This window comes from Mus musculus, chromosome 6, assembly GCF_000001635.26.
Source record: "Mus musculus strain C57BL/6J chromosome 6, GRCm38.p6 C57BL/6J".
NCBI classification, from domain to species: domain Eukaryota; kingdom Metazoa; phylum Chordata; class Mammalia; order Rodentia; family Muridae; genus Mus; species Mus musculus.
In genome coordinates, this window is record NC_000072.6 from 129665344 (window position 1) to 129693281 (window position 27938).

Sequence of the window (27938 nt, forward strand, 5' to 3'; positions counted from 1 at the left end):
TGGCAACAACCAGGTATGCCTGACTCACTATAAAAGTGGCTGTTTGCCCCCTCTTCACTCTCTTTTCCTCTTATTCTCTTTCTCTCTTATCTCTCTCTTCTCCCTCTTTCTCCATCCCCTCTCACTCTCTTTCCACATGTTCCTGGCAATTCTCTCTCTCTCTCTCTCTCTCTCTCTCTCTCTCTTTCTCTCTCTCTCTCTGTCCTCTCTCTGTGTGCCTGTCTTTCTCGCTGTCTGTTTTTCTGCCTTTCTCTCTCTCTACTTCCTTCTCAACTCCCCTTCCCATGCCATAAACAAACTCTATTTCATACTATATCCATGGTATTGCTGGTACCTCAAGGGGAAGGAATGCCTCAGCATGGGCCCTCAGAGGCAACCCCTGCCACCTCACATACCTTGCTTTATAAAACACATCTTTTTTATAAAACACAACAAGACCTGTCAGGCATCTATATGGATGCTGGAGAGCCAAATGCTGGTCCTCAACCTTGCACACCAAGTATGCTAGCCATTAAGCTGTTCCCCAAACACATAAAGCAGATTTCTTATTGGGATAGGAAACCAAACTCCCGATTCAAGTTTTCCTTCTACACAAATGTGGTAACAGCTATTGTCAATTGTTAACCACTCCTTTTCTACTGCAATGACAATGAAATAAGAAAGATTAGAAATTTTGTCTCAGAAGCAGCATTGGTATTTAATAATGACTTCGTATCTTTGCACAGGTATAATCAGGCACATACAAATTATAGACATGCATTCTTGTAGCCTGTTACAAATAAAACAGCCCACACACTAATAAATATATACATAGAAAAAGTCAGGCACTCATCCCCAAATCTATGTGCATATGAAGAAAACAAGCAAAATCTCATCCTATACATGTTCTAAATAGTCTCTGCACAGAAGTCATTCTGTGAAACAGGAAAAAGTATTTAAATCTTGTCTTATAACAACAGTAGCAAATTTTGAGGTGATTGATACCAATGGACAGTTTGACCTTAAGCATGTTCTTTGAATATTGTACAAGAATACATGTTTTTGTAAAATATTTGTGAAGATTCATTGACTGATTCTTTGGTTCATTTCCTTTGAAAGTCACAATCACTTTTGCCTAGGCTGAGATCAAGACAAAGTTAAACCTGTGCAAACACTGGAACTTTGAAAATTATTGTGTACCTTTTTGGGGTTTATTAGGGTTTAATGTTCTGCTCCTTAGTTAAAATAGCTAGAAAAAGATAAAGGAGATCTTAAACAATTAATATTCCTGAAAATCAAATGTTAATTTCTTAGTTTGAAATTTATTTTATATTAAAATATTAAAGTATTTAATAAAACTATTTTATGTGGAAAAAGATTCAAAACTGACCAAAATTTGGACTGGATAGATGACTCAGCTGTTAAAGGCTAGGCTCACAACTAAAACAGACCAAATTTCACAATAATTATTATAACCACTTATAAATACTAATTAGCATCTTAAGAAATATTTCCAGCATGACATTGAGTTACAAAATCACAGCATATAGACTAAAAACCACTTTGCAATAATTTTGTTATTGTACTTTTGACAAAATTAAGAATAAACATTGGAAAGATTTTTAACAAAATTACATAAATAGGAATATATTAAATGTGTTCTCTGATGATTTTGTTCAGAGAAGAATGTACAGAGACTTCCATCCTTCTGAATGAAAAATTCCCCATAATCTTTCAAAAGGCATTCTTATAGGTAACAATAACTGTGTTTGTTACCGTCGAACAGGACAGTTAGAGAAAGCTGATGATCCTTTGGATTCTAGTTGCAAATTCATCTAAAGGGAGCCAGAGATCTGCATGGAGAAAAGGAAGCAGTGAGAACAAATTAGGAGCAGTGGCGTTAACATGCATACAGAATAGAATAGAAAAACTCGGACAATATACCACATCTACAATTCTAATTTTCTTTTTAGAATGGACTTTTGCATTTTTAGTAAATGTGTGCTTTGTAAAGACCTAGAGATTTTAGCAACACAGCAATAATATATTCATGTGTATATGAATACATATATGAAGTTATGTGTGTGTGTGTGTATATATATATATATATATATATATATATATATATACATATATATGCATATATATTTACCATACCCAGTTTGGAGGTTGGGCTATTACATGTAAAGTGAATTATAATGAACTGGTTTTTAACTTCAACTTTTGAGTGCACATCCTCTAACAGTTACAAAGAAACAGGAATATGTGTTTTGTGAATCATGGTAATTCTTTCCATTTCCTTCAAGGTTCTGGGACCACAGGGTGTAATTTGAGACAGGCTACTTTTTGTGTAGTCACTTGACTGAGGTGCAGCAGGAGACGTCAGGAATTATTCTTTAGTTAAATGTCTTCAAGAGATAAATGTAGTAAGTCTTCCATAAGCTTATATAGGACGGCAAACCTAGGACCATCCGACTGGGTGAGATGTGGGAAGGGCACTCTTTATGTTGCAGCTGGATCCAAAAATTTTATTCAAATACCCTCAAACCTTGAACTGTACCTAACTGTAAAAATAAGAATGTTTCAACAGGCTTCTGGCTTCAACATAACTTCATAGTTGGGACCATAAACCACAATAGATTGGCAAAAATTAAAGGAAGACATGAAAGCGTGGTGTTCTGATTGGCTTTTTTGTTGCTATGATAATAATATTTTGACCAAAAGAAACTCAGAAAGGAAAGGATTTATTTCAACATATAATTCCTGCTCACTTCCATGACTGAGGGAAACCAGGGACAGAAGAAGATAGCAGGAAGGAACACTGATCAATGATTCCACTTCAAGCCTTCTTTCATAGGGTTATGTGGCTAGAAATGTTGCCACTGACAAAAGGAAGGTCCATTCCACCTCAGTCATTTCTCAGGAGAGCCTGCCACAGTAGTGACCACAAGGCCCATTTGATGGAGGCACTTTCTCAATTGATACTCCTTCTTTCCTGTTTGTGTCAAGTTTACTACGAAAAAGTAACCAGAATACCTGGCATGGTGGCTTAGGGTGGTAATCCAAGTTACTTGGGAAGCTGAGGCAGTAGTGTCTCAAACTCAATGACAGCCTTGTCTATAGAAATCTATGTTGGTTCCAGGAACAAAACTATGCAACATTTGTCCCTAAAACAAAAATGTGAAGGAGTAGTCTAGAGTAAATTCCTTGTCTGTCATGCAAATAAAAATACTCATAAATAAAAATAGTCATAAATAAAAATATCAGTAATAGGAAGCAAGACTTCACATGAATGTTTTTTTGAATGCCTATAATATAATTGAGCTGAAAGACTAATATAGGTATATTCATTTTATACTTTTTAAAATAATGATTTAGGTTATTTTGAAATTTTTGATGTGTGATAATGGTCAAGGACTGGATGCTTTGGGGGTGCATGGATAGTATTTTTTTCACTTGTATAGTCATTATCTCACTATAATGCTTTATAATGCTTTTATCAATTACCATTAGTCTTTAAAAGGAAATGTTATCCTTTATTTTGACTGGCTCAATAGTTCGGAGATGTCTTTACATTTAAAGAAAAAGAACTAATGTTTTGTGTTTGAAAGTGTTATATGACATTAGACTCACCCACAGAATAGACAATATTAATGTCAAGCAAAGGGGACTCTGCTACCCATCACTTCAGGGATAGTCATGGCCATGGAACATCTGGAAGACTAAACTCAAACTAACTCAAGTTTTTATTTCCTAAAGTCTACAGAAATGGAATTTCCATCCCTGGAACCATCAGTATGACTTGTTTAGTCATGGGCTACTTAAAGGCATTCTGTGGCTAAGGATGCACCTCAGTGGCACACAGCACTTGCCTAGCAAATGGGAGCATTTCCAGCAACACAAACAAACTAATGCGATGAAAATATTCTGGTCAACAATGAATCGTGTGTAACAGTGGTCCCACAATATTACGTAGCTGAAGACACTGCAGCTTCTACAGTTGTCCTATTACAGGTTGCCTCATCACATGGGTCTGTGTCATGATGCATGTCTCAGAATGTCACTGTCATTAACTGAATCATGAATTGCTGAGTTCACTGGAACCACCATAGCCTGGAGGGTAATGATCAGAGGGAAACAATGGAAATTTGGCTCAATATGACTCAGTAGCTGGGGTTGATTCAAACTTCAAGAGTCTGACTGCAATTGGTCATTTCAGGCATATGTAAGCACAATGCAATTTGGAAAAAAAAGTTTCCCAATGAAAATTAACACCATGTACACAACAAGGGTTAAGACGTGACTACATAGAAACTCTTTCTAAAGTACAAGTGACATCTTCCAATGAAAACAGATTCTGCAGCTTATCTAAGAAAGTAAGCTCAGGTCGAGGATCTGGAGTAAGATATCGTATGGCTTCAGTCATACGGTGCAAAAGCCAACAGCTTGTTAACCACCTCCATTCCCAGCTTTCTGGGTAAACAACAGGTTATACATCTCGCTGTTTGAAGAGACAATGCTGTGTTTAATTTATAACTCTCCTACTGCTTATCTGTGAGTGTGTGGACTTACATGCCTTGTACAATAAGTCCACCTACATGTCTATTCATTATATTTTATTTTTATAAATTAGATCTTATTTTAAGTGTTCCATATATGGACTTTATGTATATTCAATTTATTACAACTAAATTTATTTTGTTAAACAAACGTATTAGTGCACTTCAAGATTTAGCTTGCAAATAAGGTAAACCATGATCTATTCATTAACGTTTCTTTTTCTTATTTGATGTAATTATATTTATTCCCAGTATAGACATTGACTTACAGTTTTAAATTACATAATCCTTTATCTGTTATACAGAACATAATTTTATTATATATAACATTGTGGGATTTCACTCTTTGGGCATTTAATGCTATTAAATCTTCATTCAGACAATAATACAACAAAAATTGAAAAACAAAGTGAAGGGATTTAATATAATAGGAATAGTTAGAATTTGTACTTTATTAAATGTATATAAAACTAACTTTTGAAAAGGGTAGTTTAATTTTTCCAAATTAGTCATCTCTAAGGACACTACTGTGAATTTAACTTTTTGGCTCTTATTGAAGGAATATTGACACTTAAAGATGAATAATTGGAAGTGAAAAGGAAGTATATTGGTCTTATTTATTTATTTATTTTTTACTATGATAGTAAAATTAGTTCATTTTCCAAGAAGTAGCAAAATTAGTGACTAAGACTACAGGAAACACTTTAACATTTAATGATTAATGCTTCTTTTAAATGAGAGAATTCTATGCAAAAAGAAGAGCAGAAGGAATTATTCAAATTTTCTTAAATAGATATTGAATGAGTGCAATATTGATGTGAATTATCAAACTGAAATGTACTTTAGTATCCAGGAATTACATCATAGCATTTCAGAATAAAAACTTGAATGGATAGTGAGTAAAAGTTGAAGATTGATGGAACTTTTGTTTGTTTGAAAAAGAGTGAAATTACTGATTTATTGAATTTTAAGGAGTAAAGAATTATAGTCTAAGATGTGAGACATGAATACTTAAAGTTAAATTAACAAATTGAAGTTAAGATGCCCCAACAGGTAAGAAGGACACATGCTCCACTATGTTCATAGAAGCCTTATTTATAATAGCCAGAAGCTGGAAAGAACCCAGATGGCCCTCAACAGAGGAATGGATACAGAAAATGTGGTACATCTACACAATGGAGTACTACTCAGCTATTAAAAAGAACGAATTTATGAAATTCCTAGCCAAATGGATGGACCTGGAGGGCATCATCCTGAGTGAGGTAACACATTCACAAAGGAACTCACACAATATGTACTCACTGATAAGTGGATATTAGCCCAAAACCTAGGATACCCAAGATATAAGATACAATTTCCTAAACACATGAAACTCAAGAAAAATGAAGACTGAAGTGTGGACACTATGCCCCTCCTTAGAAGTGGGAACAAAACACCCTTGGAAGGAGTTACAGAGACAAAGTTTGGAGCTGAGATGAAAGGATGGACCATGTAGAGACTGCCATATCCAGGGATCCACCCCATAATCAGCATCCAAACGCTGACACCATTGCATACAATAGCAAGATTTTATCGAAAGGACCCAGATGTAGCTGTCTCTTGTGAGACTATGCCGGGGCCTAGCAAACACAGAAGTGGATGCTCACAGTCAGCTAAAGGATGGATCACAGGGCTCCCAATGGAGGAGCTAGAGAAAGTACCCAAGGAGCTAAAGGGATCTGCAACCCTATCGGTGGATCAACATTATGAACTAACCAGTACCCCGGAGCTCTTGACTCTAGCTGCATATGTATCAAAAGATGGCCTAGTCGGCCATCACTGGAAAGAGAGGCCCATTGGACACGCAAACTTTATATGCCCCAGAACAGGGGAACACCAGGGCCAAAAATGGGGAGTGGGCGGGTAGGGGAGTGGGGGTGGGTGGGTATGGGGGACTTTTGGTATTGCATTGGAAATGTAAATGAGCTAAATACCTAATAAAAAATGGAAAGAAAGAAAAAAAAACAAATTGAAGTTAAAATAATAAATTTATGTAATGGAATGTGATCACCAAAAATATTGTGAGAAGATAAGGAAGAAGAAAAAGTAGAGTTTATGGGATAGAAGTGTTCAAAATTAAGTGAAGATTAGAATTAATTATATATGCAAGCAACTTAGAAATAACATCTTACAATAATCTAATAATACATTAAATATGAGCTAAATAATATTTAACTTAAATAACATGGTCTTGTCTTGTTTGCATATGAATATAAACCTCTCAACATAGGCATAAGGAAAGATGAAAGTAACAAAATAAAAATGAACCAATAGTGTACTCTCATATGATGACAGAAATCATTATTGGAGATAAAGAAGAATGTTGAATAATAAGATTGTCATTCAAACCAGTAATAATATTTCATCAGCTTTTATATACATAAAAGTAAAGAAATAATAAAACAAAACAAAACATAGAATTGGAAGACAAGAGTTTAATCCTGAATGGGACCTAGATATATCTCACCACACCTCTGCCAGCAGATGAATTTGTGAGGTTATGAAAACATTTAAGCTGGAGAGTTAACACTGGCTCCCACTTACATACTCACTTCTGTGAGCACAGAAGGCTTAGGTTCTTAGATACACATGGGAAATTAACACAGAAATATGCAAATATTTCTCGGCATATAATTAGAAAGTATTTAAACTGATCTATCCATAGAATAGCCATGGCCATGCTTACATAAGATGTTCAAATTGTAGCTATTCATGTGTAAACTTAATTAAAAGGAAAATAAACTATAAAATAAGTTGCAAAGTAAACTTTTCAGTCTTAGTAGCCATATTCACAGTTACATGGAAGCATCACTAAAAATTCCTTTTGGTTTATCAAAAAAAAAGAACAAACAATAAATGGCCAACATTTTGAAGTATGTATCATCTAATTCTGTAGCATATTTTTAAATAATAATAGGACAAACATATTATCATTAAATATCCTCACAATTAAAAATTATAAGGAAAACATAGCAAAATTTCCCTCACGAATAATTGATTTCTTCAAAGGTATTATTACAGAAAAAGAGATATTTTTAATATGCCATCCTACAGTCACAACTCTGAGCCTTAATCGTTCCTCTTTGAAATTACAGGGATGGAAATGGAAAGAAACCTGAGGAAAAGAAGGTCCACTGACAGGCCTGAAGTGGGATCCATCTCAAGGGGAGGACCCAAGGCCTGGCACTGTTACTGAGGCTATGGAGTGCTCACAAAAAGGGACCTAGCATGACTGCCCTCCGAAAGACCCAACAAGCATCTGAAAGAGTCAGATGCAGATATTTGTACCCAACCAATGGACAGAAGCATCTGACACCTGTTGTTGAATTAGCGAAAGCTGAAAGAAGCTGAGGAGAAGGGCAATCCTGTAGGACCAGCAAACTCAACTAATCTGGACCTCCAAGATCTGTAAAAGATTGGACCACCAAACAGGCAGCATTCATCGGCTGATATGAGGCCTTCAACACACACACAGTATATGATTGCAGGGTCTGTGTTCATTCAGAGATGATGCACTTAACCCTCAAGAGACTGGAGGCCCCAGGGAGTTTATGGGTCAGGTGGAGTGGCGGTGGGGACATACACGTGGAGACAGGTGGGTAGAGAGGATGTATGGGATGTGGACCAATCTGAGGGTGGATCAGGGGAGCGATAAAATATGGAGTGTAAAAAAATTAATTAATTAATTAAAAAAGAAAAAATGAAAAGATATTTTGATATGAACATGTATTAAAAGAAATTAAAATCAGGAAGGCTAAATAATTGAAGTTCACAACAAATGAAGCAAAAAGCAGAAAGCAATAAACTACACAAAATTATAATCAAGAAAAATATTCCAACAGAAAAGTTCAATAAAGACCAAAGTCCCTTTAATTGAAAAGAGAGAAGAAGGCCTCCATTGGCAACAAAGGCTTGTAAGCCTCTGCTCCAAGAGACAAAATAACTGCTGACAGTTTGATGTCATTCTGTGCTGCATAGAGAGAGCTCATCTCAAACAAACCAAAGCAAAACAAAACAAAGGGTTTGGAGATTGTTCATCAGGTAACACTGTTTGCTATCACACATACTAATCTCAGTTTGATCCCTGAATGTTAGGAGGGAGCCACCTTCTGTAAGTTGTCCTCAACTTTGTACAGGCTCCATGGAAGCATTTATGCGCACGCGCGCACACACACACACACACACACACACACACACACACACACACACACATTAAAACAAAAAGATATAAGTAAATGATGTGTGAAAGAGAGTGAAAAAACCCAGAAGAAACAATACACCCACGCACCTGAACAAAGGCCCCTGAAAAAGTATTAAGGTGTAAATATTTGATGTCTATATTTTAAAAAGTTTTATAAGTTTTACAGACCTTAGATACTGAAACTATGTTAATAAAACTTCTCAGTGTATCTAGTGGATAAAAAGTCTTAGAACACATTTTCATGTATACACACATACATATTCACAGAAGTAGTTGTATATGTTTATGTATAGATACAAAAATATAATTTTTTATATTAATTATTTTATATTAAATATTTTACATTAATTATTTATATATAATATTACTTATTGACTAAAAGTGGGTGACCCAAATGTACTACAGAAGCTGAAGTTGCAATATACAACTGGCAATTCTACAAAGTCCTATGAAAGTGCATTAAATCATAAGTTTGAAATGTAACAGTGCTTCTGCATAAAGCCTGCTGGGATATATATTAAAAATTAATATTATAAGGAGTATCTTGAGCAAAAAGACTCAGATACAAATGTAGTATTTGCTACTTTTTGTGTGATTACTATACTCTAATGATTGTTTTTAAAAGAAATGTGTAATTAGAACAAATAATATAATCCATTTTTAGGTGTACACAGTCACAACTCTATTTTCAGGTTATGAAACGTAACATTACCTGGCAGACTTCCAGTGCAGGTGTTTCAGATGGGGAATTTACACTTACAAAGATATGGATGTAAAGTTGTACAGTTGTCTGCTGTGAGACCAGAAGCTGACATCATGGCACAGTTACATTCATCATGGAGAATCTCTGCTATCCTACAATGGTGCAAATACAAAATTCATTTATATATGTATGCATAAATTTAGCTAATCTACCAAAGGAGTGACTCCTAAAGTCATTGCAAAAAGAAGAGTCCTAACGACAGTCATGAAAGTCAGCAATAGCATCCTCACTAAAAATGTGGTAAGAGGTAACTGTTATGAAAGCCAACCAGTCCATTCTTCAGAGTCACATGAGCAGACCATGAAGGTCTGCATCATTCTGTCACACTATAATTCAGCTTTACTTATTGACAACATTCTTTTAAGGGTTTCTTTATGTATTTTTCTTGCTTATTGTACCATTCTTAAAAACTTACTTTGGTTTGAAAATTGAGTCTTCTTTCCAGACCCAGGGCTGACCTCTGCCCTTCCGAAGGATTCCAGTCCATGAGATCAGTGAAAGAGATTGCAGAAAATCCTACCAGAGAACCAAGGGAATTTTAATCAGTATGAAGACTTTCACTATTTTTAAAATGTGTTAGTGTATTCTGTCATAATATGGTTATTATTGAATACAAATCAACTTATTAAAGAGAGAACACTTCTTACATTGCCAAAACATTCACATATGCGTGTAATTTTGATCTAGAATTAACTTTTAAGTGTTTATAGTTATATGTTTTATTTTTCTTATATTATTTAGGAATTTGGTGATTGATTTATGTAACTTAATAGATAATCATGCTAGCAACACACAAACATAACAGGATTTCAAACAAATTTCCAGACAGAATAAATGGAATTTTCTGGATATTGTGCTCAAAGTTCAGTTTTAGAAGGAAGTTCATGGTTTGCTACTGAAGAAGTGATTGATATGACAGATAAAGATTGTTTTCTTATCTAGTTGATCCCTGCTGTTGTCTATCACTGTAGTGGTGGATTACCAACAAGGATGAGATAGCATTAATGTTTCTCTTGGCAGCTGTAATACTTACAAGGGAAAACTCGGAAAGTATTAATAAAAGACAAAACTAAGTAGTTCTGAAGGCCTGAAACAAAAAGCTGAAAGGGCTTTTCTCCTGAAGATGAGGCATTGCAGAACTGCAAGACATCCTGTGTCCCTCATCCGATGGAAGGAAACAACCTTCCATGCTCCCTTCTAGGATCCAAGAACAGCAACTGGGTGCTGTGAGACCTTTCTTGTTCTAGTGTAAGAGAGATCTGCCAGGAGCATTGGGGAAGGCTGAAAACACTCAATGGGGTAATTGGTCACATGAAGTGCTTCTTCCACCTGCTGAAAGACATCAGGATGGGAGCTGGAGCAGGGGATTCCATGAGTACAAAAACCATGTAAGATGCATCTGTCCTTGAAGGTGTGGACACACTGTTCCCATCCAGATTCATTGGGTGGAGTGGGTTTTAGAATGTTTTGCTTATATCACACAGCAGTGAAAATTAACAAACTGCAGGTCAATGCAGTAAAGTGGATCATTGATTTGCTTTAAAACCATGAAAGAGTTATAGCAGTGTTCTCAACCTTCCTAATGCTTTAATACAGTTCCTCATGTTGAAGTTATCCCCAATCATAAAATTAATTTTTATGCTTTATAACTGCAATTTTCTATTAGAAAAAATCATAATGTACACATCTGGTATTTTTTTATGTTTTTAGGTGGCCTCTGCAAAGGGGTCATTCTACTCCACTAAGGGTTGTAATCTACAGGTTGAAAACTGCTGAGGTATTTGATGTCTATGTAATAGTACATATATCTTTCTGAACCCTGTCTCATAAAACTCAAAAGTATATGCAGCTAATTATAGCAAAAGTCGGAAAAATGGTTTTGGGCAGGAAGACATGATGATAGAATGCAGAGTGAAGAGACATGGAAGAAATCGAAATGTCCGCAGAGTAATCTGACTCTACCTAGTCACTTTCAGCTCAATATTAACTATGGTACATGTATTGATTTTTACATGGTAAATTCAAATTGTAAAATTAATTTCAGAATACATGTACAAGAATGGCTTTCATAAAATAAAATAAAATAAACCACTTGCAAATAAATATTTATTACCAGCACAAAATTCAAGTAAATCATTGTAAAATAAAACAATGAAATATTATATAATGTTGTAAATGAAACATGCATAAGAATATGAGCTGGTTGTACAAATGTTGACAGGAAGAAAGGGTAAGCAATGATTGACACATGTCAGCTCTTACCTGCTCCTCTTCACTATCTATGTAAAGCAGACTACAGTTTTTGGAAATGCAGGACACCAAACTGTCATTCCAAGATTTTCTCTCCATACCAATGAAATAACAATTGTGAGAATATGATATCCACTCCTTTGGACAATGAGGACAAGGCTGTGCTGAAGATAGAGTGTAGTTTATATCTAGAGGCAACATGAACGTAATAATGAAATTAATATGTATTTATAGGTTTCAACATTCATGTAGAATATATATCAATGCAGCCAAGAGGCTAGTCATTATAAAACAAAATATACAAGTACTCAATACTCAAAATACTCAAGTACACAAGCAAAGAAAAGAGTTGCCCTCTGGCCCTGTGTTTATGTGTCTATCTGAAGCAAGAAATAAGTATTTATCCTACAGATTTTTTCAAAGTCATGGATAAAAAGTTTTATTCTAGAACAGTGAAATTCATTTTTGTCTTATTAGAGTTTGTTCTTAATGTTTATTTATGAACATGCAGCATTCATATTTCCAGGTTGTTTTCTTCCTAAAAACCTAATATCTTTGCATAATAAGACGAAAAATATACAATGTACAAATATCAGAACAAATATCAGAACTTTGACAAGCAAAATGTACCTCTGTGGGTTCTAGTCATTGAGGAATTGATCTGTGCCTTTGCTTCGGTATCTGAAGAGTTAAAATATTCTTATTAAATTAACACCCAAAATAATTGTAACAATTTTAGTTTCTTAATCTGAGTCTGTTGTACCATTTTGAATTAGGACACTGTGAAGTACAATTTTAATTGCCCCCCCCCCACCCATGTGAAAAACTTTGGAGAAAATTACTTCAATGAAAGCCCAAATTTCAACATCTTTTACTGTGTAACCTATGACAAAACCACTTTCCAAACAGTTTTCACATCTCAGTAAAGAATCTCCAAGGCTCTGAACTATGTGTTTAAGTTAGGGAATCATTGAAAAATCAAAAGCAAACATTTATACAATTCCTCTGATAGTCATAATATTCTGAATATCATAACAACCATTCCACATTTAATACAAATACATACTTTAAACTAAACTGTCCTTGATAGGAAGTTTTGAAAGGCACTTCCAGTCATTAAAGTGGAAAGTTCCTTTATAGTCTTAAAAAAAGCATGCTTACATGGTGTGGCAACTGTAGTAATTACAACCACAGCGACAATTAAGACAAAACAGATGAGGCCCAGGGTACCAGCAATGAGTTTCTCTGGAGGAGATGGAAAACCTTCAGAGAGAAATGCAAGGGTTTATGAAGGTGGCTGTTCACAAGGTTTATGAACACAAAAAACCTACATACACATTGAGACAAACAGATAACCTCTGATCCCCGGCTCTTCTCCATGCAGTGATCTGTTTGTAGGCAGTACTGTTTTACTTTTGGTGAACAGAGCGATCCAGAAAGTCTTACAACAGAGTGAAATCTACGCTCCCAATTTACAAAAGCATAGGTCAAGTGAGAACTACGGCCCTCCCAAAAAAGACCATTTCTACCTCTGCCCACACCTCTTCATGGCCCTGGCATCGCAGTGCAGGGTCCACCCAGTGGCTCACCTTTGCAGGGGCAATTCCTGCAGATCCAGGGATGCTCCTGAGAAGGATTTTGAAAGCTGAAGTCCGAATAGATGATTTCCTGCTCGATGACTGAAATGGAGCTGCGAGGACCCCTTGGTTTCCTGTGCTGGTTCCTTGAGTTCTTTGCCACCTTCAGTTCTGCATAGGTGACGCGTTCATTACTCATGTCTGCAGCTAGTGATGTGCTGAGGCAAAGGTACACAATCTGATGAGGCCAAAGGAGGAGGAGTTTGGAACAATGGCACTCATTTTGCAGTTGGAAATTTAAACCTAATCTATTTTTCTTCCCTTGGACAATGAATACGAGTGCTGTGGTAACAACAACAACAACAGCAACAACAACTTTTGGCAAAATATTTTTGATAAGGCAACAACTTAATGGGGAACAAAGATGCTGACAAACCAAAGAATTGTTTTATAAATTAAATTTAGTTTTCATAGGACTAACACCATGAAATAGGTAATGCTTACACCAAAGATCCCAACACTAATAGAAATGAATGTTGAATTCATTTCAAATTACTTTTTAAAATTATTTTCAGAATTTCACATAATTTCTATCCCCCTCTCTTCCCTTCCAACCTGTTTCATTCCTTCCTCCCTCTCTGAAATTCATGATCTCCTCTTTAATTATCATTGCTATATTTTTATCTGTGCATGCACACACAGCAATCAGCTAAACTTTAGTAATAAATTAAAATCCAATAATGAGAAAATCTGACTTCTCTAGATAGGTAACCTAGGAAGGTTGATACATATATATGTGTATAAAACATGCATATGATTTTAATAGCTAATGTATTTATTAAAATATGTTTGATGTAAAATTTATTTTATTTGGAATAATTGAGTTCAGAGAAATGACTAAAACTTAAAGGATATTGTACATTCTTGAAAATGCTATGTCAAAAAAATCATGCTTAAAACAAATGATATTCAAAATATTTCAAAGACCATTTTAATTCCATTTTATTTAAAAAAATTAGCCAACAAGTGAAACTATAACATGAAAAAATGATTCATAGTAGAATGATGATTCAAAATTTCCCAAAGAGTCCAAGGCTGCCAAATTGAGTGTCATTTTAGTCACATAAAATACAATTGTAATAACCCAATATAATTTAACAATTCAATCAGTTAGCCCTGGAATAAGTGAGATCTAGAATTAATTCTGGTTTTAAAACTTGTGTGACTCTTGAGAAGTTAGTAATAGCCCTGTGCATTAATCTAAAATGAAAAAAAAATCATGTAAGGCAATTAGTACTCCCCTCTGGCATGCAGAGCTCTCAATAAATACTACCTATTTAAATCAATATTTTAGTTTCCACTTTCACTATTGTTCTTCACCACTCAGTGAGAGAATCCTTTTAAGAATCTGCACCCTCTGGGATAAATTGATATGGTTTCATCCAAAGAGCCACAGCACATAGATTTCAACACGTAGAATTCACACTTCATCATCAGGTCCTCCGTAGTAGTAGGTTTAATTATATTCATAAAGGAACAGAAATGCAAGAGGGTGACTAACTCTCCATAGACAACAAGGACAGAACTATGAGATGGTCCCCAGTGTGTTCCAGATGATGGCTAACTCTCCATAGACGATGACAAGCACTTTGAGACGGTCCCCTGTGTGTTCCATGCACTTGGCTTTATCTGAGCTGTTTAAAGGCATCTATGTTCCAGTTTGTTCCTCTGCATCTGAACGGTGCCTCAGTTGCTCCACATGTAGCATTTGCAGTGTTCCCTTAACTGACTGGGCAGGTGGAGAGAAGGAAGCAGTGATAAGCTCCCTGTATTGGCAGAAAGCCAGGCTTCCTGCAGTGAGGTGTGGTTGTCACAGGCAGTCTGTGAGAGCCAAGCACCAAAGGGTTTGTCTGTGGCAGAAATCTAGGGCAGCAGTGACTGTGAACTTTGAAGGTTGCCCCATGAGCCTCAGAGTGAGTCAAGTGTGGAGAAGGAGATTTCTCACTAATGTGTCATTGAAGGTTGAACAGGAAATTCTCATACTCAGAGAAGCTGATTTTGAAATCAGTTTTTTCATCACACACCTTTACAGCAGAGAATGCTTTGGGTTCTTGTGGAAGGTACAAAGTGTCTCTCAGTGTTTTGCACAGTGTGGTCTTTTCCAACTGTTTCCCTAAAATTGTATATGTATAAGATAAAGCCATTGGGGCTAGAAAAGTGGCCATACATGAAATTAATTGTCTTCTACCGCAATCATAATAATTATCCTGATAGAAGAGAAACTTAAGATTTGTAAGCCTTGATTTTACACTAGTATACTGGTTTGTTTTCTGTTCCCTTCATCCCCATCCTCTCTCTCTTCTTTCCTAATTTTACAAGAGCTTCAGCCTTAGACTTCTTGTGTCAAGTGAATATAACATTATAACACACACACACACACACACAATCTATATCTATATCCAACATTATAATACACACAGAGACATATTTATTTAGAGAGATAGATAGATACTATATCTTAAATTTTAACTATACCATGATGGAAAAATTTTAAAATCATAGGAATATTATAAATACATACATGTATAGTGCTATTTGTTACTGATATTCCTGAGAAGTGAGCATATTTTCAAACTCTTATGGCTGGCACAGAAGACACCACTGCACACTCATGTTTTCAAACTCCTATGTTTATGTTTGAGATCTTATAATTAATCATTTATTTAATTTTATGTGTGAAGGTGTTTCATTGTGTATAGAAGTTTCTTCATGTATGTCTCTGTACCATGTCTATGCTTAGTGTTCTTGGAGGGCAGAAAATGGCATTGGATCTCCTTAAACTGGAGCTATAGAAGAATGTATACCACCATGTGGGTCCTGGGGATTGAACATGAAACCTCTGGATGATCAGAGTGTGCTCTTAACAATTAAGATATGTTCCCAACACCCTTATGTTTTATTTCATAATTAAAATAGTAATTTATAGGATTCTCTGACAAAACTGTCACTATCAGGAGGATTTAAATTAAATCACCTATTTTTGACATTACATAATCTTGGCATGGAAGCCTAAACACAGTAACAAAACACTTAGAAGGAAATAAGCAAATTCAGTTTTTAAAATTTAGGGATTGAATAAAAACTCAGTAGCATTTTAATTTAGAAGTCAGAAACTGAAAAAAGTGCCTTTAAAAATAACATCATAAAGAAGGAGTAGGTAACACAGTTTTATTGGTTAAAATGAAGAGGTTGGGAATACAGAAAAGTTAGAGGGTTTGTGGCTGGATGTGCAATAGGTACACTGGCAAGAAGCAGCACAGTTCTGTCAAAACAAGCAAGTAAGCAAGCAAGCAAGCAAACAAAAACAGAGACAACAACAACAACAACAACAAAAAAAGCAAAACAAACAAAACCAAAAAAAAAAAAAAAAAAAAAAAAAAAAACCAAGCCAGGCTCTATGAAGCCCCTACCCAATTCAAGGAACATTCTCACATTTTGAAGGGGTAAGAATCAGCAGTTAACAGCCCTGGCTGCTTTTTCAGAGGACATGTGTTCAACACTTACATGACAAGTCAGAACCATCAGTAACTCCAGTTGGAAGCTGGGGTCTGGGGTGGAATCTGATTCTTCCAGCCTCCAAAGGCATTTACACATATAGTATACAGAACATGCAGCCAAACCACCCAGACACATAAACAAACAAACAAACAAACAAACAAACACTACTGCTCTTCTCTCTAGTAAACACTTCTTCTCTCTAGTAAACTTAGTAGGGTAAAGGGAAGTCTTAATTGTTAAAGTGACAAAAGTAGAATAGCCTTAAAGGGACTCTCAATAAGGAATTGTCTATAATAGGTTTGTCTGTGAGCCAATCTAATTCCTGAATCTAGTGTTCTTAACTTGGATTTTTGCTTCACGTTGGGCACCAGATTAACAGACTTTCACAGGCTTTCCAGAAACACAAATGATGATACAGTCTTAATAATATTAATAAGTCTAATTAAGACTTATCCTTAGGTCTTAGTTAGGCATTCTCCCAACTATTCTATACCAACCAATTCTGGTCTATGTCCTGCCCCTTGATAATTTTTACCTCTTTCTCCTCTCTGAATGTTGTTCCATCTCCAAGTCCTCTGACAAATCTCTCACAAATCTGACAAATCAATCTTCTCCTAGCTTCCCTTTCTCTTTAGGCAAAAGTTCCACCTTCTACTTCCTCCCCAGAGATTGACTGTCAGCTCTTTATTAAAGTAAATCAGAGAATTCCTTAGTCAAGTAAAGAAGGAGCAAATATTTATAAAATATGAGAATGGCGATGAGCCATTAACTCTCTGCTGGTACAGAATTAACAAATGAATATACAGAAGACACACCTTTGCACACTGTGCCCCAACACCTACTAGTAAGGGATTTTGTTAATTGGGCTAATTGGGATAGAAAGTGAGTGTGAGGGGGGTGGGTCTTGGATTGAATGAAAAGAGGAAAACTACTGACCACCATTATGTGTGCATTAATTCATTGCTTCTTTTCTTGAGTGTGAAATAATGTGATTAGGCACTTCAATTTCCTTCTGTGTTGAATTTGCAATGATGAATTGTAACCTGGCATTATGAACCAATAGGCCCTTCTCCTTTAAATAGATTTTGTCGGGGTATTTTATCACAACAACAGAAATGAAAATAAGATTGGTAGTTAAACCATTATACACATTCCTGCATCTAGTCCATCTAACTATAACAAACTGAACTGTGGGTAAATCGTTTCTCAACCGACCTCTGCTTATTCTATGAAAGGGAGTACCACAGACTGCTCCAGGGGTGAACAAAGGGAAGAGAAGTGGTAGGCCACGCCTTCTAACTGTAGATAGTAGAGTCTGGCCCTTACCACTGTTTGACTTGGTCTATCTCTGTTACCTGTTGACACTTTACTGACTTCTTGTCTTTGTGATCTTATCTGCTGGAATAAACCTTGATAACATTCTCTACTTTTTCCCGAGCCTGAATTCTCCTATGGAAGGATCAAAAATCAACTACTGCAGCAGTTGGGATGTGAGGGATGCAAGGGGAGGCCTGTTTTTTTCCTTATCCACAACAATAGATTGAACTGAAGGAGTTATATTTTTGTCATTGCTTTACACACATAGATGTGTTCCTTATGTTCTTTTATTTATTTATTTTTCTTCTTGAGACAGTACCTAGCCTAAGTTGGCCTCAAACCTCATATAAAATTAAAGATGGCCTTAAACTTTTGATCCCCCACTCCTGCCTCTACCTCACAAGTACTGGGACAACAGGCATGGCATGATGTTATAGTTAGGGTTTCTATGGTTGTGATGAAATGCTATGCTTATGCTATGACCAAAAGCAACTGGGGGAAGAATGGTTTATTTGTCTTATGCTTCTACATTGTCATCTATCATTAATAGAAGTCAGGAAAGGAACCCAAGCAGGGCAGAAACCTGGAGGCAGGAGCTGATTGAGAGGGCAAAAAGGGGTGTTGATTACTGGCTTGCTCAGTCTGATTTCTTACAGAACCCAGGACCACCAGCTTAGGGTGTGGCCCCATCCATAGTGGGTTGGGTATTCCCCATGAATCACTAATTAAGAAAATGCCTTACAGGCTTGCCAACAGTCAGATTTTATGGAGGTGACCTCTCAATTGAGACTCCCTCTCTGATGATCTTAGCTTCTGTTAAGTCAACATAAAACTAACCAGCACACATGGGCTGCCACACTCTCAGTTCCTGGTGGAAGCTCAGGTATCATATGTGCTAAGAAATGTCTCTAGCAATTGAGTTATATACCCAGCCCTGGTTGCTACTTTTCCCCTCTCCTCTTAGAAGACATTGCTATTTCTTACAGATAATTTTATGTTTGCACATTAGAAATTACCATGAGTTCCTTCTTCAGGAATATCAAACAAATCTTGTATGAACCTATCCTAATCTTAAAGAAAAATTCTTCAAACTTTAAATGCAGAAAACAAATGCAAATATAGCATATAACATGTAATTGAAGATATCTGGCATAAAAAACAAAAACCATAGTCTACTTACTCAGTAGTGTTTTGCTCTCTTCTCTATGATGCTGTGATGTTGCTAGGGAAGTTCTGCCCACACCATGATGTCTGGATAGTTCAGCTAATCTGAAGTAAAACAAACTTTATTTGTTTAACCATTATGCAGTGTCAGGTATTTTGTTACAGTAACACAAAATAAAATGTTTCTTTTGACATGTGAGATTCCAAGAATGAAGAAAAATATAATAAAATAAGAGCTGCATCTAAAGCCACACTAAGGGATGTTTCTAGGTCTCTTCATGGCATTACTTTAGAATTAAAAAACAAACAAACAAAAAGATCTGTGTCCAATAAAGTATTTAACAATTCTGGATTTCTGATGTGATAATTATGGGGTGTTGGAAAGAGTATTTACGGTTTTGTTCCTGGCATAGAAATGTGTTACAATCTCTATCCCAGTCATTGATACATTTATAACATTATTTGGTGCACAACCCTATACAACTTTAGCAATCTCTTTAGGGAATCCATTTAGATAACAAATGTCCACAGTAATAATCAATGAATTTCAAGAAACAGATCCAGAAAGTGACACAATTCTTCTCTGTGTGTGCAGACCTAAGTACTTTATGGACATTTTGAGGGCAAAGAGCTATGTAATTGTGTATGTTCAGTTCTGACTTTTTTTTTTCTGTACATGGTGCTATGCACTGAATTTGTATCAGCTAGTAAAATACACAAATATTTCTCACTTTCACAGTGAAGATGATAGTCAGATGATGGTAAACAAGCCAAGCCAGATGAGCTAAGGAGGCAATACACTGCCTAGATTAAAGAACATAATTATATGGGCTTCATGAAGCTCCTTACAGTAGAATGAAGTAGAACAGGTTTGTGATTTCACTGTTTTAAACAGGAAATGTAAGAGCAGTAATATTTATACTATAACTTGAAACACATGACTCATCATCTAAGTGAGCTTATGAACTTAAACAGAATCTAGAAGAAAATAAAACATCTAGTGTAAAATGCTGGTGTGAGAAGAGTGTAGTGGTTTTGAATGAGAATGATTCCCTTGAATTCAGATGTTTGAATGCTTGGTCTCTGTTTAGTGGAACTGTTTGGGAAGGATTAGGAGGTGTAACCTTGTTAGATAAGATCTGTCATTGGGGGTTGGCTTTGGAATATCTAAAGGCCATGTTATTCCTAGTTAGCTTTCTGCCTAATGCTTGTGGATCAGATGTAAGCTCTCAACAACTGCTCCAGCATTATGCCTGCCTGCCTGCTGCCATGGTTCTTGACAAGATGGTCAGAGATTCTAGTCTCTTAGAAACGTGAGCCCCAAATAAAACTTTATCCTTATAAGTTGCCTTGGTGATGGTGTTTTGTTGCAACAAAGAAAGACAAAGAATTAGCATGCTTGTAAGAACAGCCAAAAATGTTGTAGGCAAGTGAGTGATGCAGATGGCAATGCAAAACAAGATCAAAGAGAAGACTGAGACACAGATGGCTTATTTGTTACTAAATCAATGGGTAATATTTAGCAGGGGTATTAAAATAGCTTCTTGTTTTAAGAAGACATTAGAATGTTTAGGGGCAGTGACCTTGGGAGTATTTTAGGTTGGAGTATAGGGAGTTCACGCAGGAATTTTTATTTCATGAATATACAATCATGTTTTCATTGAAATCTGATGCATTGGTGCTAGTGATGTGGAGCTAAAATCTGGTCATAGTTGGATAACATGAAGGAGAAGTTACATAGTTATAATTAATGTTATCCAGGTGCAGTAAAGATATCGTTACTATTGTTTCTGGTCAAGAATATAAAACCTTCCATCTTAGATGTGATCTTGATGAGCTTATTGAGATTTTTAAGGTCATTACATAGGCAACCAGATAAATGATTAGGAAGGTCTGATAAGGTGATGTAAATTTAGCATGCCTTGATGCTTTTGTGGTATTGATTGTACTATCAGGTAATAATACTATGAATGGTGTGATGATTGAACAATGTTAGGTTTGACTTTTTGGACACCCAGATGAGTAACATATTGTAGTGGTGAGCATAATCTCAAATGATTTCCAAGAAAGATTAAGAGATGGAAGATATCCACAAGAACAGAGTTTACAGTGATAGGAAAAGTCAAATTCTAAAGGAGTAAAATAATAAGCCAAAGACTGGAAACCTCAGCAATAATAATGTCTGTCAGTTGATTTTCCTAACTATATCTATTAGATAATGTACATTGGGAAGTGAATTAGAATTTTGGAACACTTCCTTCTGTCTAGTCCATATTCATATGTTATATATTATATACTTGGTCTATCATGCAATATTTGATTTCTTTAATTTTACTGCTCAGTCTCACAAAACATCAACTTTATATTTCATAGTAAGATCATAGATTCAGAGGGAAAACTTGATTCAAAATATCAACTCCAGTAGCCTTATATGTTGAAAGTAAGACTAGCAGTATTGCCTCATGCCCTTTACATGTTGGTCTGAGTCATAGGAAATTGGAGATATTGTTATGTCTTGGTATGATGTGTTATACCATTGACTGGGCACATTTAGTCATTTCCCAGACATTTCATAAACTTTAATAGTACTTTTGTCAAAGTTTCCTTAAATCACATGTTAATGTCATGTGCCAGTTCATCTCCAAAAGTCATCACATTATGAACTACCCCTCAGAAAAATCTTTGAAAGCACAAATACAAACTCTGTTTAATCAAATATAAATGTAGGTATAAGGCATTGTGAAAGCAAGTACAATTTGTGTAAGTTTAAAGGAAAATGGTGTAGAGTAAACAAACCCAAGGAAATAAAGAGAAGAAAAATAAGAAAGGAACAGAATAAAGCAAGATCAGAACTCAGTGGAAAAAACATATCTCATATTTCCACATTCAACATCTGGCCTTTGGTCTTATGATATGGAACTCACTTGACTTGGTAGCCTCATCCATTGATGGTGCCATCTACTGTTGGGTGGATCTACTCATCTACTCAGCAAATGTTCCACATTCGTGGCATTTCTAACTTCTTGGAGTCTCCACTGTGTGTTCAGCTTCACTCTCACATCTTCATTCTTCAGTCTCTTGTGGGATGCCTGTGTAAATCTTGACCTTCTTGTACTTTGTCTGATAGTACTTTGAAACTTAGTTGAAAGCCTCCATGACCCTGTAACTGTTTCATTCTGTACAGTTGTCAAACCAGCATCACTATATGATAACAAGCCACAGTGACAGTTCAAACAATAGATAGTCCCACTAGGACTACAGGTACACTGAGGTCTATGTGTGTGGATTACTTTACTTAGACAAGGATTTTGCTAAAGAGCTCATCACAAGGCAGACATGCTGGAACTCTCCTCTCAAAGGGGTCTTTCAAATGAGGCACTACCTTTATAGCTTTGAGCTTATGATGGGTAGGATCCAGCTGCGCTCAAGGACCTTTCCTATTGTTTATATGCAAAATTCTTATTTTTTAATGGCATTACTCCATCTAGAAACTATGCCTTACTCACTCCCTGCTTTGCATAAACTGTTGTGAAATATTTTAATTAAAAATATTCTTCTTTCATATATTAAACCTTGACAGCAGTTTCATCTTCCTTTCATATCCCCAACTTCCTTTTCCATGCCTTTCCTCTCCTCCAGAACCACTCTTTCATCCCCCAAGAGAAGAGAAGGCCTCCTGGGGACATCAACCTGACATGGCATAAGAAGGTACAATAAGACTAGGTAGGTACATAGCATCACATCAAGGAAGTGGACAATGAAACCCAGTTGGGTGTCAGGGTCCCATACATAGACCAAAGAGTAAGCCGCTACTCCCACTGTTCTGATTTCCACAAGAACACTAACCTGCTCACCCATAAAATATATGCAGAGGACCTAGGTCAAACCCCTACACTATCCCTGATCTGTTCAAGTTCACATGATTCCGGGTTAGTTGACTCTGTGGGCTGTGTTCTCATGGTATGACCTTGATCCCTCTGGTTCTTTCCATCCTCCCTCCTCCTCCTCAGCAGAACTTCTTGAGTTCCACCCAATGTTTGCCGGTGGGACTCTGCATCTGTTCCCATGAGTTACTGGATGAAGTCTTTCTTTTCTATTTGATGATGATTCTGCTTAAGGCTCTGGTCCCAGCACACTCTTCAGGCAGGACAATGTGCAGGTAGAAGGCCCTGTGGCTGGGTTGCTGTCCCAACTGCTCCACTTGAGGCCCTGCCTAACAACAGAAGATGGCCAGCATAGGCACTGCATCCTCTACCACTATGAGTCCCCACCAGGGCCACCCTTACAGACTCCATTGTGTTCTCCATTGCACTGTGTTTCCACCTTGGCTCCCAAATGCTTCCTAATTCCAGGAATTTCTCTCAGTATTTTCTCCCTCCCTTCTCCAAATAATCCCTCCTATTCCCAACCCCACTCTCTGCAGTCCACTTGAGAAATCTATTTCACCTTCCCCAGGAGATCCTCATGTTCCCATTCCCCCAACTCCTTGTTACTTAGTCTCTGTGGATCAGTGGATTGTACCATGATTATCTTTTATAATAATTATTATAAATATCCACTTATAAGTGAGTATATACTGTGCTTATCTTTCTGAATCTGGGTTACTTCACTCAGAATGATTTTTTTTCTAGTTCCATGTGTGAATGTGTATATGTCCATTTGGCTACAAATTCCATGATGTTATTATTTTTTATCAATTATTATTATTATTATTATTATTATTATTATTATTATTATTATTGGGGTTCAACAAAGTAAAGTTTATTAATGTAGAAAACTAAACATTTTCCAATAAATATAATTTACTTTCATGCAGGATACCAGAATAATGACATTCATATAGAAGAAGAAACTGAGCTTTCAATGGTGTTACCCATATATTTAAAACCAACATGATCACAAAATGCATAAGAATTGTAAAGTCACTGGTGTTCATTAAAATTGTTGTTATTATTATTATTATTATTATTATTATTATTATTATTGCACGTAGGTAGAGAGGCCTCAGGTCAGTGTGCTTACAGCTGCAAAATCTTATGCCTTCCACAAATTCTGGAGCTGAGCAGTCTTATTGGCTGTACTAATGACTGTGCATAAGTTCATGGCCAAGTCACCAATCCATTTCTGTAGGCTGAGCATGAACCAAGAAGACACGAATATGGTCATGTAGGACAAGGCTTGCTTCAAATTCCGGTTGAAATGAAAGATGAAGATCAGAAGGACAATGTCTTCTGTGATGAGAATGGGGTATCCCAGGTAGGTGTGCAGTGGGTTCCCATAGTAATACTGGTAACAGTGGAAGACCAGGAACCCTGCCAGTTCCAAAAGTAAACTAGGGAGTCTGAGCCCTACATGCTGTGCCAGCGACACATAGATCTGCAGCAGCTTGAGTGCAGCACACATGCCCAGTATACTCCAGTTGAAGAACCATAGCAGCCTGTCTTTCATTCTGCAATTTCAAGTGTGCTGGGCCAGGGGGCTTCCAGATCTTATAGGTGAGAACCTGCACCCTTTATTATTTTATTTATTTACCTTCTGGTCATTACCCCCTTCTCAGTTCCCCCTTCCCACAGATCCTCATCACATTCCTCTTGTCTCTAAGAATGTGTTCCCCTCTCCAGGTCCCTCCCCCTTCCCTGGGGCTTCAAGTTTCTTGAGTATTAAGAGTATCTTCTCCCACTAAGGTCTGACCAGAAAGACCTCTGCTATATTTCTGCCAGGGCCTTGGACTGGCTCCTGTATGCTCATGGTTGGTGGCTCAGTCTCTGGGAGCTCCCTGGGGTATGCATAAGTTGAGACTGCTAGTCTTCCTATGGATTTCATTATTTTTAATAGCTGAGTAATACTCCATTGTGTAAATGTTCAACTTCTTCTTTATCCCTTCTTCTGTTGAGGGACATCTAGGTTATTTCCAGTTCCCAGCTATTATGAATAAAGCTGCTATGATCATGGTTGAGCAAGTGTCCTTGTGATAGGATGGGGCATCCTTTGGGTATAAATAAGTTCAGGAATGCTATAGACGAGTCTTGAGGTTAATCAATTCCCAAGTTTCTGAGTAATTAGCGTATTGATCTCCAAAGTGGACCAATAAGTTTGCACTCCAACTAGCAGTGGAGGAGCATTTCCCTTGCTTCACATCTTAGCCAGCAGGAGCCATGAGCTGCCACTTGTGTTTTTGGTTTTAGCCATTCTTCCAGGTGTAAGCAAAGTCTTAAAGCTGTTTAGATTTGTACTTCTCTGATGTCTAAAGATGTTGAACATTTCTTTAAGTACTTTTTGGTAATTTGAGATTCCTCTGTTGAGAATCCTCTGCTCTGTATCCATTTTTTTAAATTGGATTACTTAAACTTGTTGATGTCTAGTTTCTTGAGTTGTCTATATATTTTGGATATTAGCTCTATGTCAGAGACTTAAAATGGGAAAGGCTATGTTTGATCAACAGAGCCTTAGTAAATAGGAAAGCTATGTCTGACTTAAAAATGGTTCTGAGAAAGACTGTATCAGGAATCGACCAGGGAAGGTTGCTTAGTACAATGAACATGTCTCTGTCTGAAATTTAAAATTATTATGACAGAGGAGTACTATCCCGTCCCATGGGATTCAGTTATTCGTGGGTGCGAGGGGGACCACAAACCTGTAAGGAGATGGGAGGAAGAAAAAGAGAAATAGGAGACCAGGAAGGGTACCTATTGAGGTCTCGTTTATTAGGCTGAGGTGCCTTCTTTTTAAAGCATACATCGCGGGGAATATGGGAGGGGTCAAGGGAGAATTATACAAAGAACTAAGAAGTGGGCATCTGCTGACATGGGGGCCGAAGTCAGGCGCCAGGAAGCGGGCACTTTGCATCTTATCTCCGGAACATCGATCCTCTTGACAGCCTTGGGTGTCAGGCTGGGCTCACTTGTGACTCATGTCCTCGGATGTCATGGGAACTCAGGAAGAGATAGGGAATTCAGCTTTTACAGCCTCAGGTGCCAGGAAGGGAATAGGGAGGAAGGGGGTGATAACCAGCTCTTAGCACAAGGCCATTTGGCCTGTTAGGGAGATTGTGAAGGGCTCACTTTCTCACGGGATGGTCTCTGACAGAGTACTATTTGATGATTGGATTTATACCCACAAATATTTAATGTATCTCTCACCTTTCATAAGTATGTAACCATATTTTCTAGCAGCTGGGTATATGCTCATGTGTACAGGTCATGCCTGGCTAGACATTTATTTTTGGCTTGCTGAAATTGTGCTTTGTAGTGCAAAATAAGGTTAGGGGTGGTGATCGACTCAGCAGGAGGGGAAAGGAGGAAGGAGGAAGGAAGAAGGAGGAAGGAGGAAGGAGGAAGGAGGAAGGAGGAAGGAGGAAGGAGGAAGGAGGAAGGGAAACTCTTGAGGACTTTTATAATGGTGGAGCTTTTTAAATGCTGATGTTATGATTTCTTTTAATAAAATAGCCAATGATGCCACACTCAGTTGAGCAGGATTGAAATAGTATAAATAAAGGTGAGCTCTTTGGGGCCATTGGTTTGAAGGTCAACAGGTGGTCAGTGTCATCACTTTTCATGAATGTCCCTTTCCCATCTCAAGCCCTGAAACTTGCTGTTGGAGCTGGTCTCTGATGGGTAAACATGTTTCCTGGGATCTTGAGCTGGGATTCTTCTCCACCTTGCTGCATCTCTGGTCTTTAGTCTTGCTGGTCTTTGGTGATGCCATATTGCCACAGCTGTTGTTGATCGTGTTCTTACACTGGCAGTTAATTATATGGGTTTGGGGTGATTATAATGATTAGTGTTCTAGGTGCTGATTTCTGAGATTGTGTTTGTTAGATGGGTATTTTTGTTCCTTGGTTTATGATTCCTTTTTGGTATTCTTGGCTTTGTGGCCTGGATTCTGGCAGCCTGCTTGATTTTAGATTTACTAGGAAGTCTCTAACCAGATTGGGGGCTTGGCTTCTGGTAGCTGAGTCACTGAGGTTTGCCAAAATTGGAGGCAAGGGCCCTCCTACAAGGCAGGTGGTAGGGTAAAATGAGTCCTTAGAATGGGTATTGGGAAACGTAGTCTAGGGAGTAGCAGGGGCTCACTTACCTGTCCTTTGGACTGGTTTGATCTGCACCTAAGCAGATGGAATTAGCCTGACTTGTGTGAATTTTCTTATAATTTTTTTTCTATTCTTTTCTGAATGCAGAAATGAGAGAGATGTGGGGTCATGGGAATTTCCACCTATATTTTCAAAAGAAGGCTTTTGAGGCTATCCACTATGCATTGAGGGAAGATCCCTGCAGATGTCCTATTCCAATACAACACCTAAGTCATAAGTCAGCTCATAGTGATGTAAGACATGTAGTCTTTAATGTATTGTCTATTCGTGGTGAGTGAAGAAGTTATGATGTGTTTATTGTTTTCTGGACTTAAATGTGCTAGAGATTGGTTTTCTTTTTGTGTTTATTTTGTCTACATTGGGTGCAAAGAGAATATCTTACATATTTATAGATATGGCACCTGCCAATAAAAAAATGATGACCTATAGCTTAGGCATGGAA

The 27938-nt window shown here is 36.9% G+C and overlaps 1 protein-coding gene, 1 non-coding gene and 1 pseudogene across 7 annotated transcripts; 1 reads left to right on the top strand and 2 right to left on the bottom strand.

Annotated features, from left to right (window-relative positions):
* Positions 1 to 671: 671 nt before the first annotated feature.
* On the bottom strand, positions 672 to 17509 carry Klrc1 (killer cell lectin-like receptor subfamily C, member 1). 6 transcript variants are annotated; one of them, XM_011241236.1, is made up of 8 exons: positions 17462 to 17509; positions 13381 to 13606; positions 12953 to 13054; positions 12422 to 12472; positions 11804 to 11979; positions 9957 to 10057; positions 9491 to 9633; positions 672 to 1832 (listed from the first exon to the last, which is right to left on the bottom strand). In XM_011241236.1, the coding sequence occupies exons 2-7, from the start codon at positions 13565 to 13567 to the stop codon at positions 9516 to 9518; spliced, it is 735 nt and encodes a 244-aa protein (XP_011239538.1). In that variant the 5' UTR covers positions 13568 to 13606; positions 17462 to 17509; the 3' UTR covers positions 672 to 1832; positions 9491 to 9515. The 6 variants fall into 6 exon arrangements, with proteins under 6 accessions (XP_011239538.1, XP_017176907.1, XP_011239539.1 ...); XM_017321418.1 differs by lacking the exon at positions 12953 to 13054; XM_011241237.1 differs by lacking the exon at positions 12422 to 12472.
* On the bottom strand, positions 24272 to 24911 carry Gm7309 (predicted gene 7309; annotated as a pseudogene).
* On the top strand, positions 26192 to 26300 carry Mir680-1 (microRNA 680-1). Its single transcript, NR_030447.1, has one exon. It is a non-coding gene; the product is annotated as a microRNA 680-1 (primary transcript).
* Positions 26301 to 27938: the final 1638 nt, after the last annotated feature.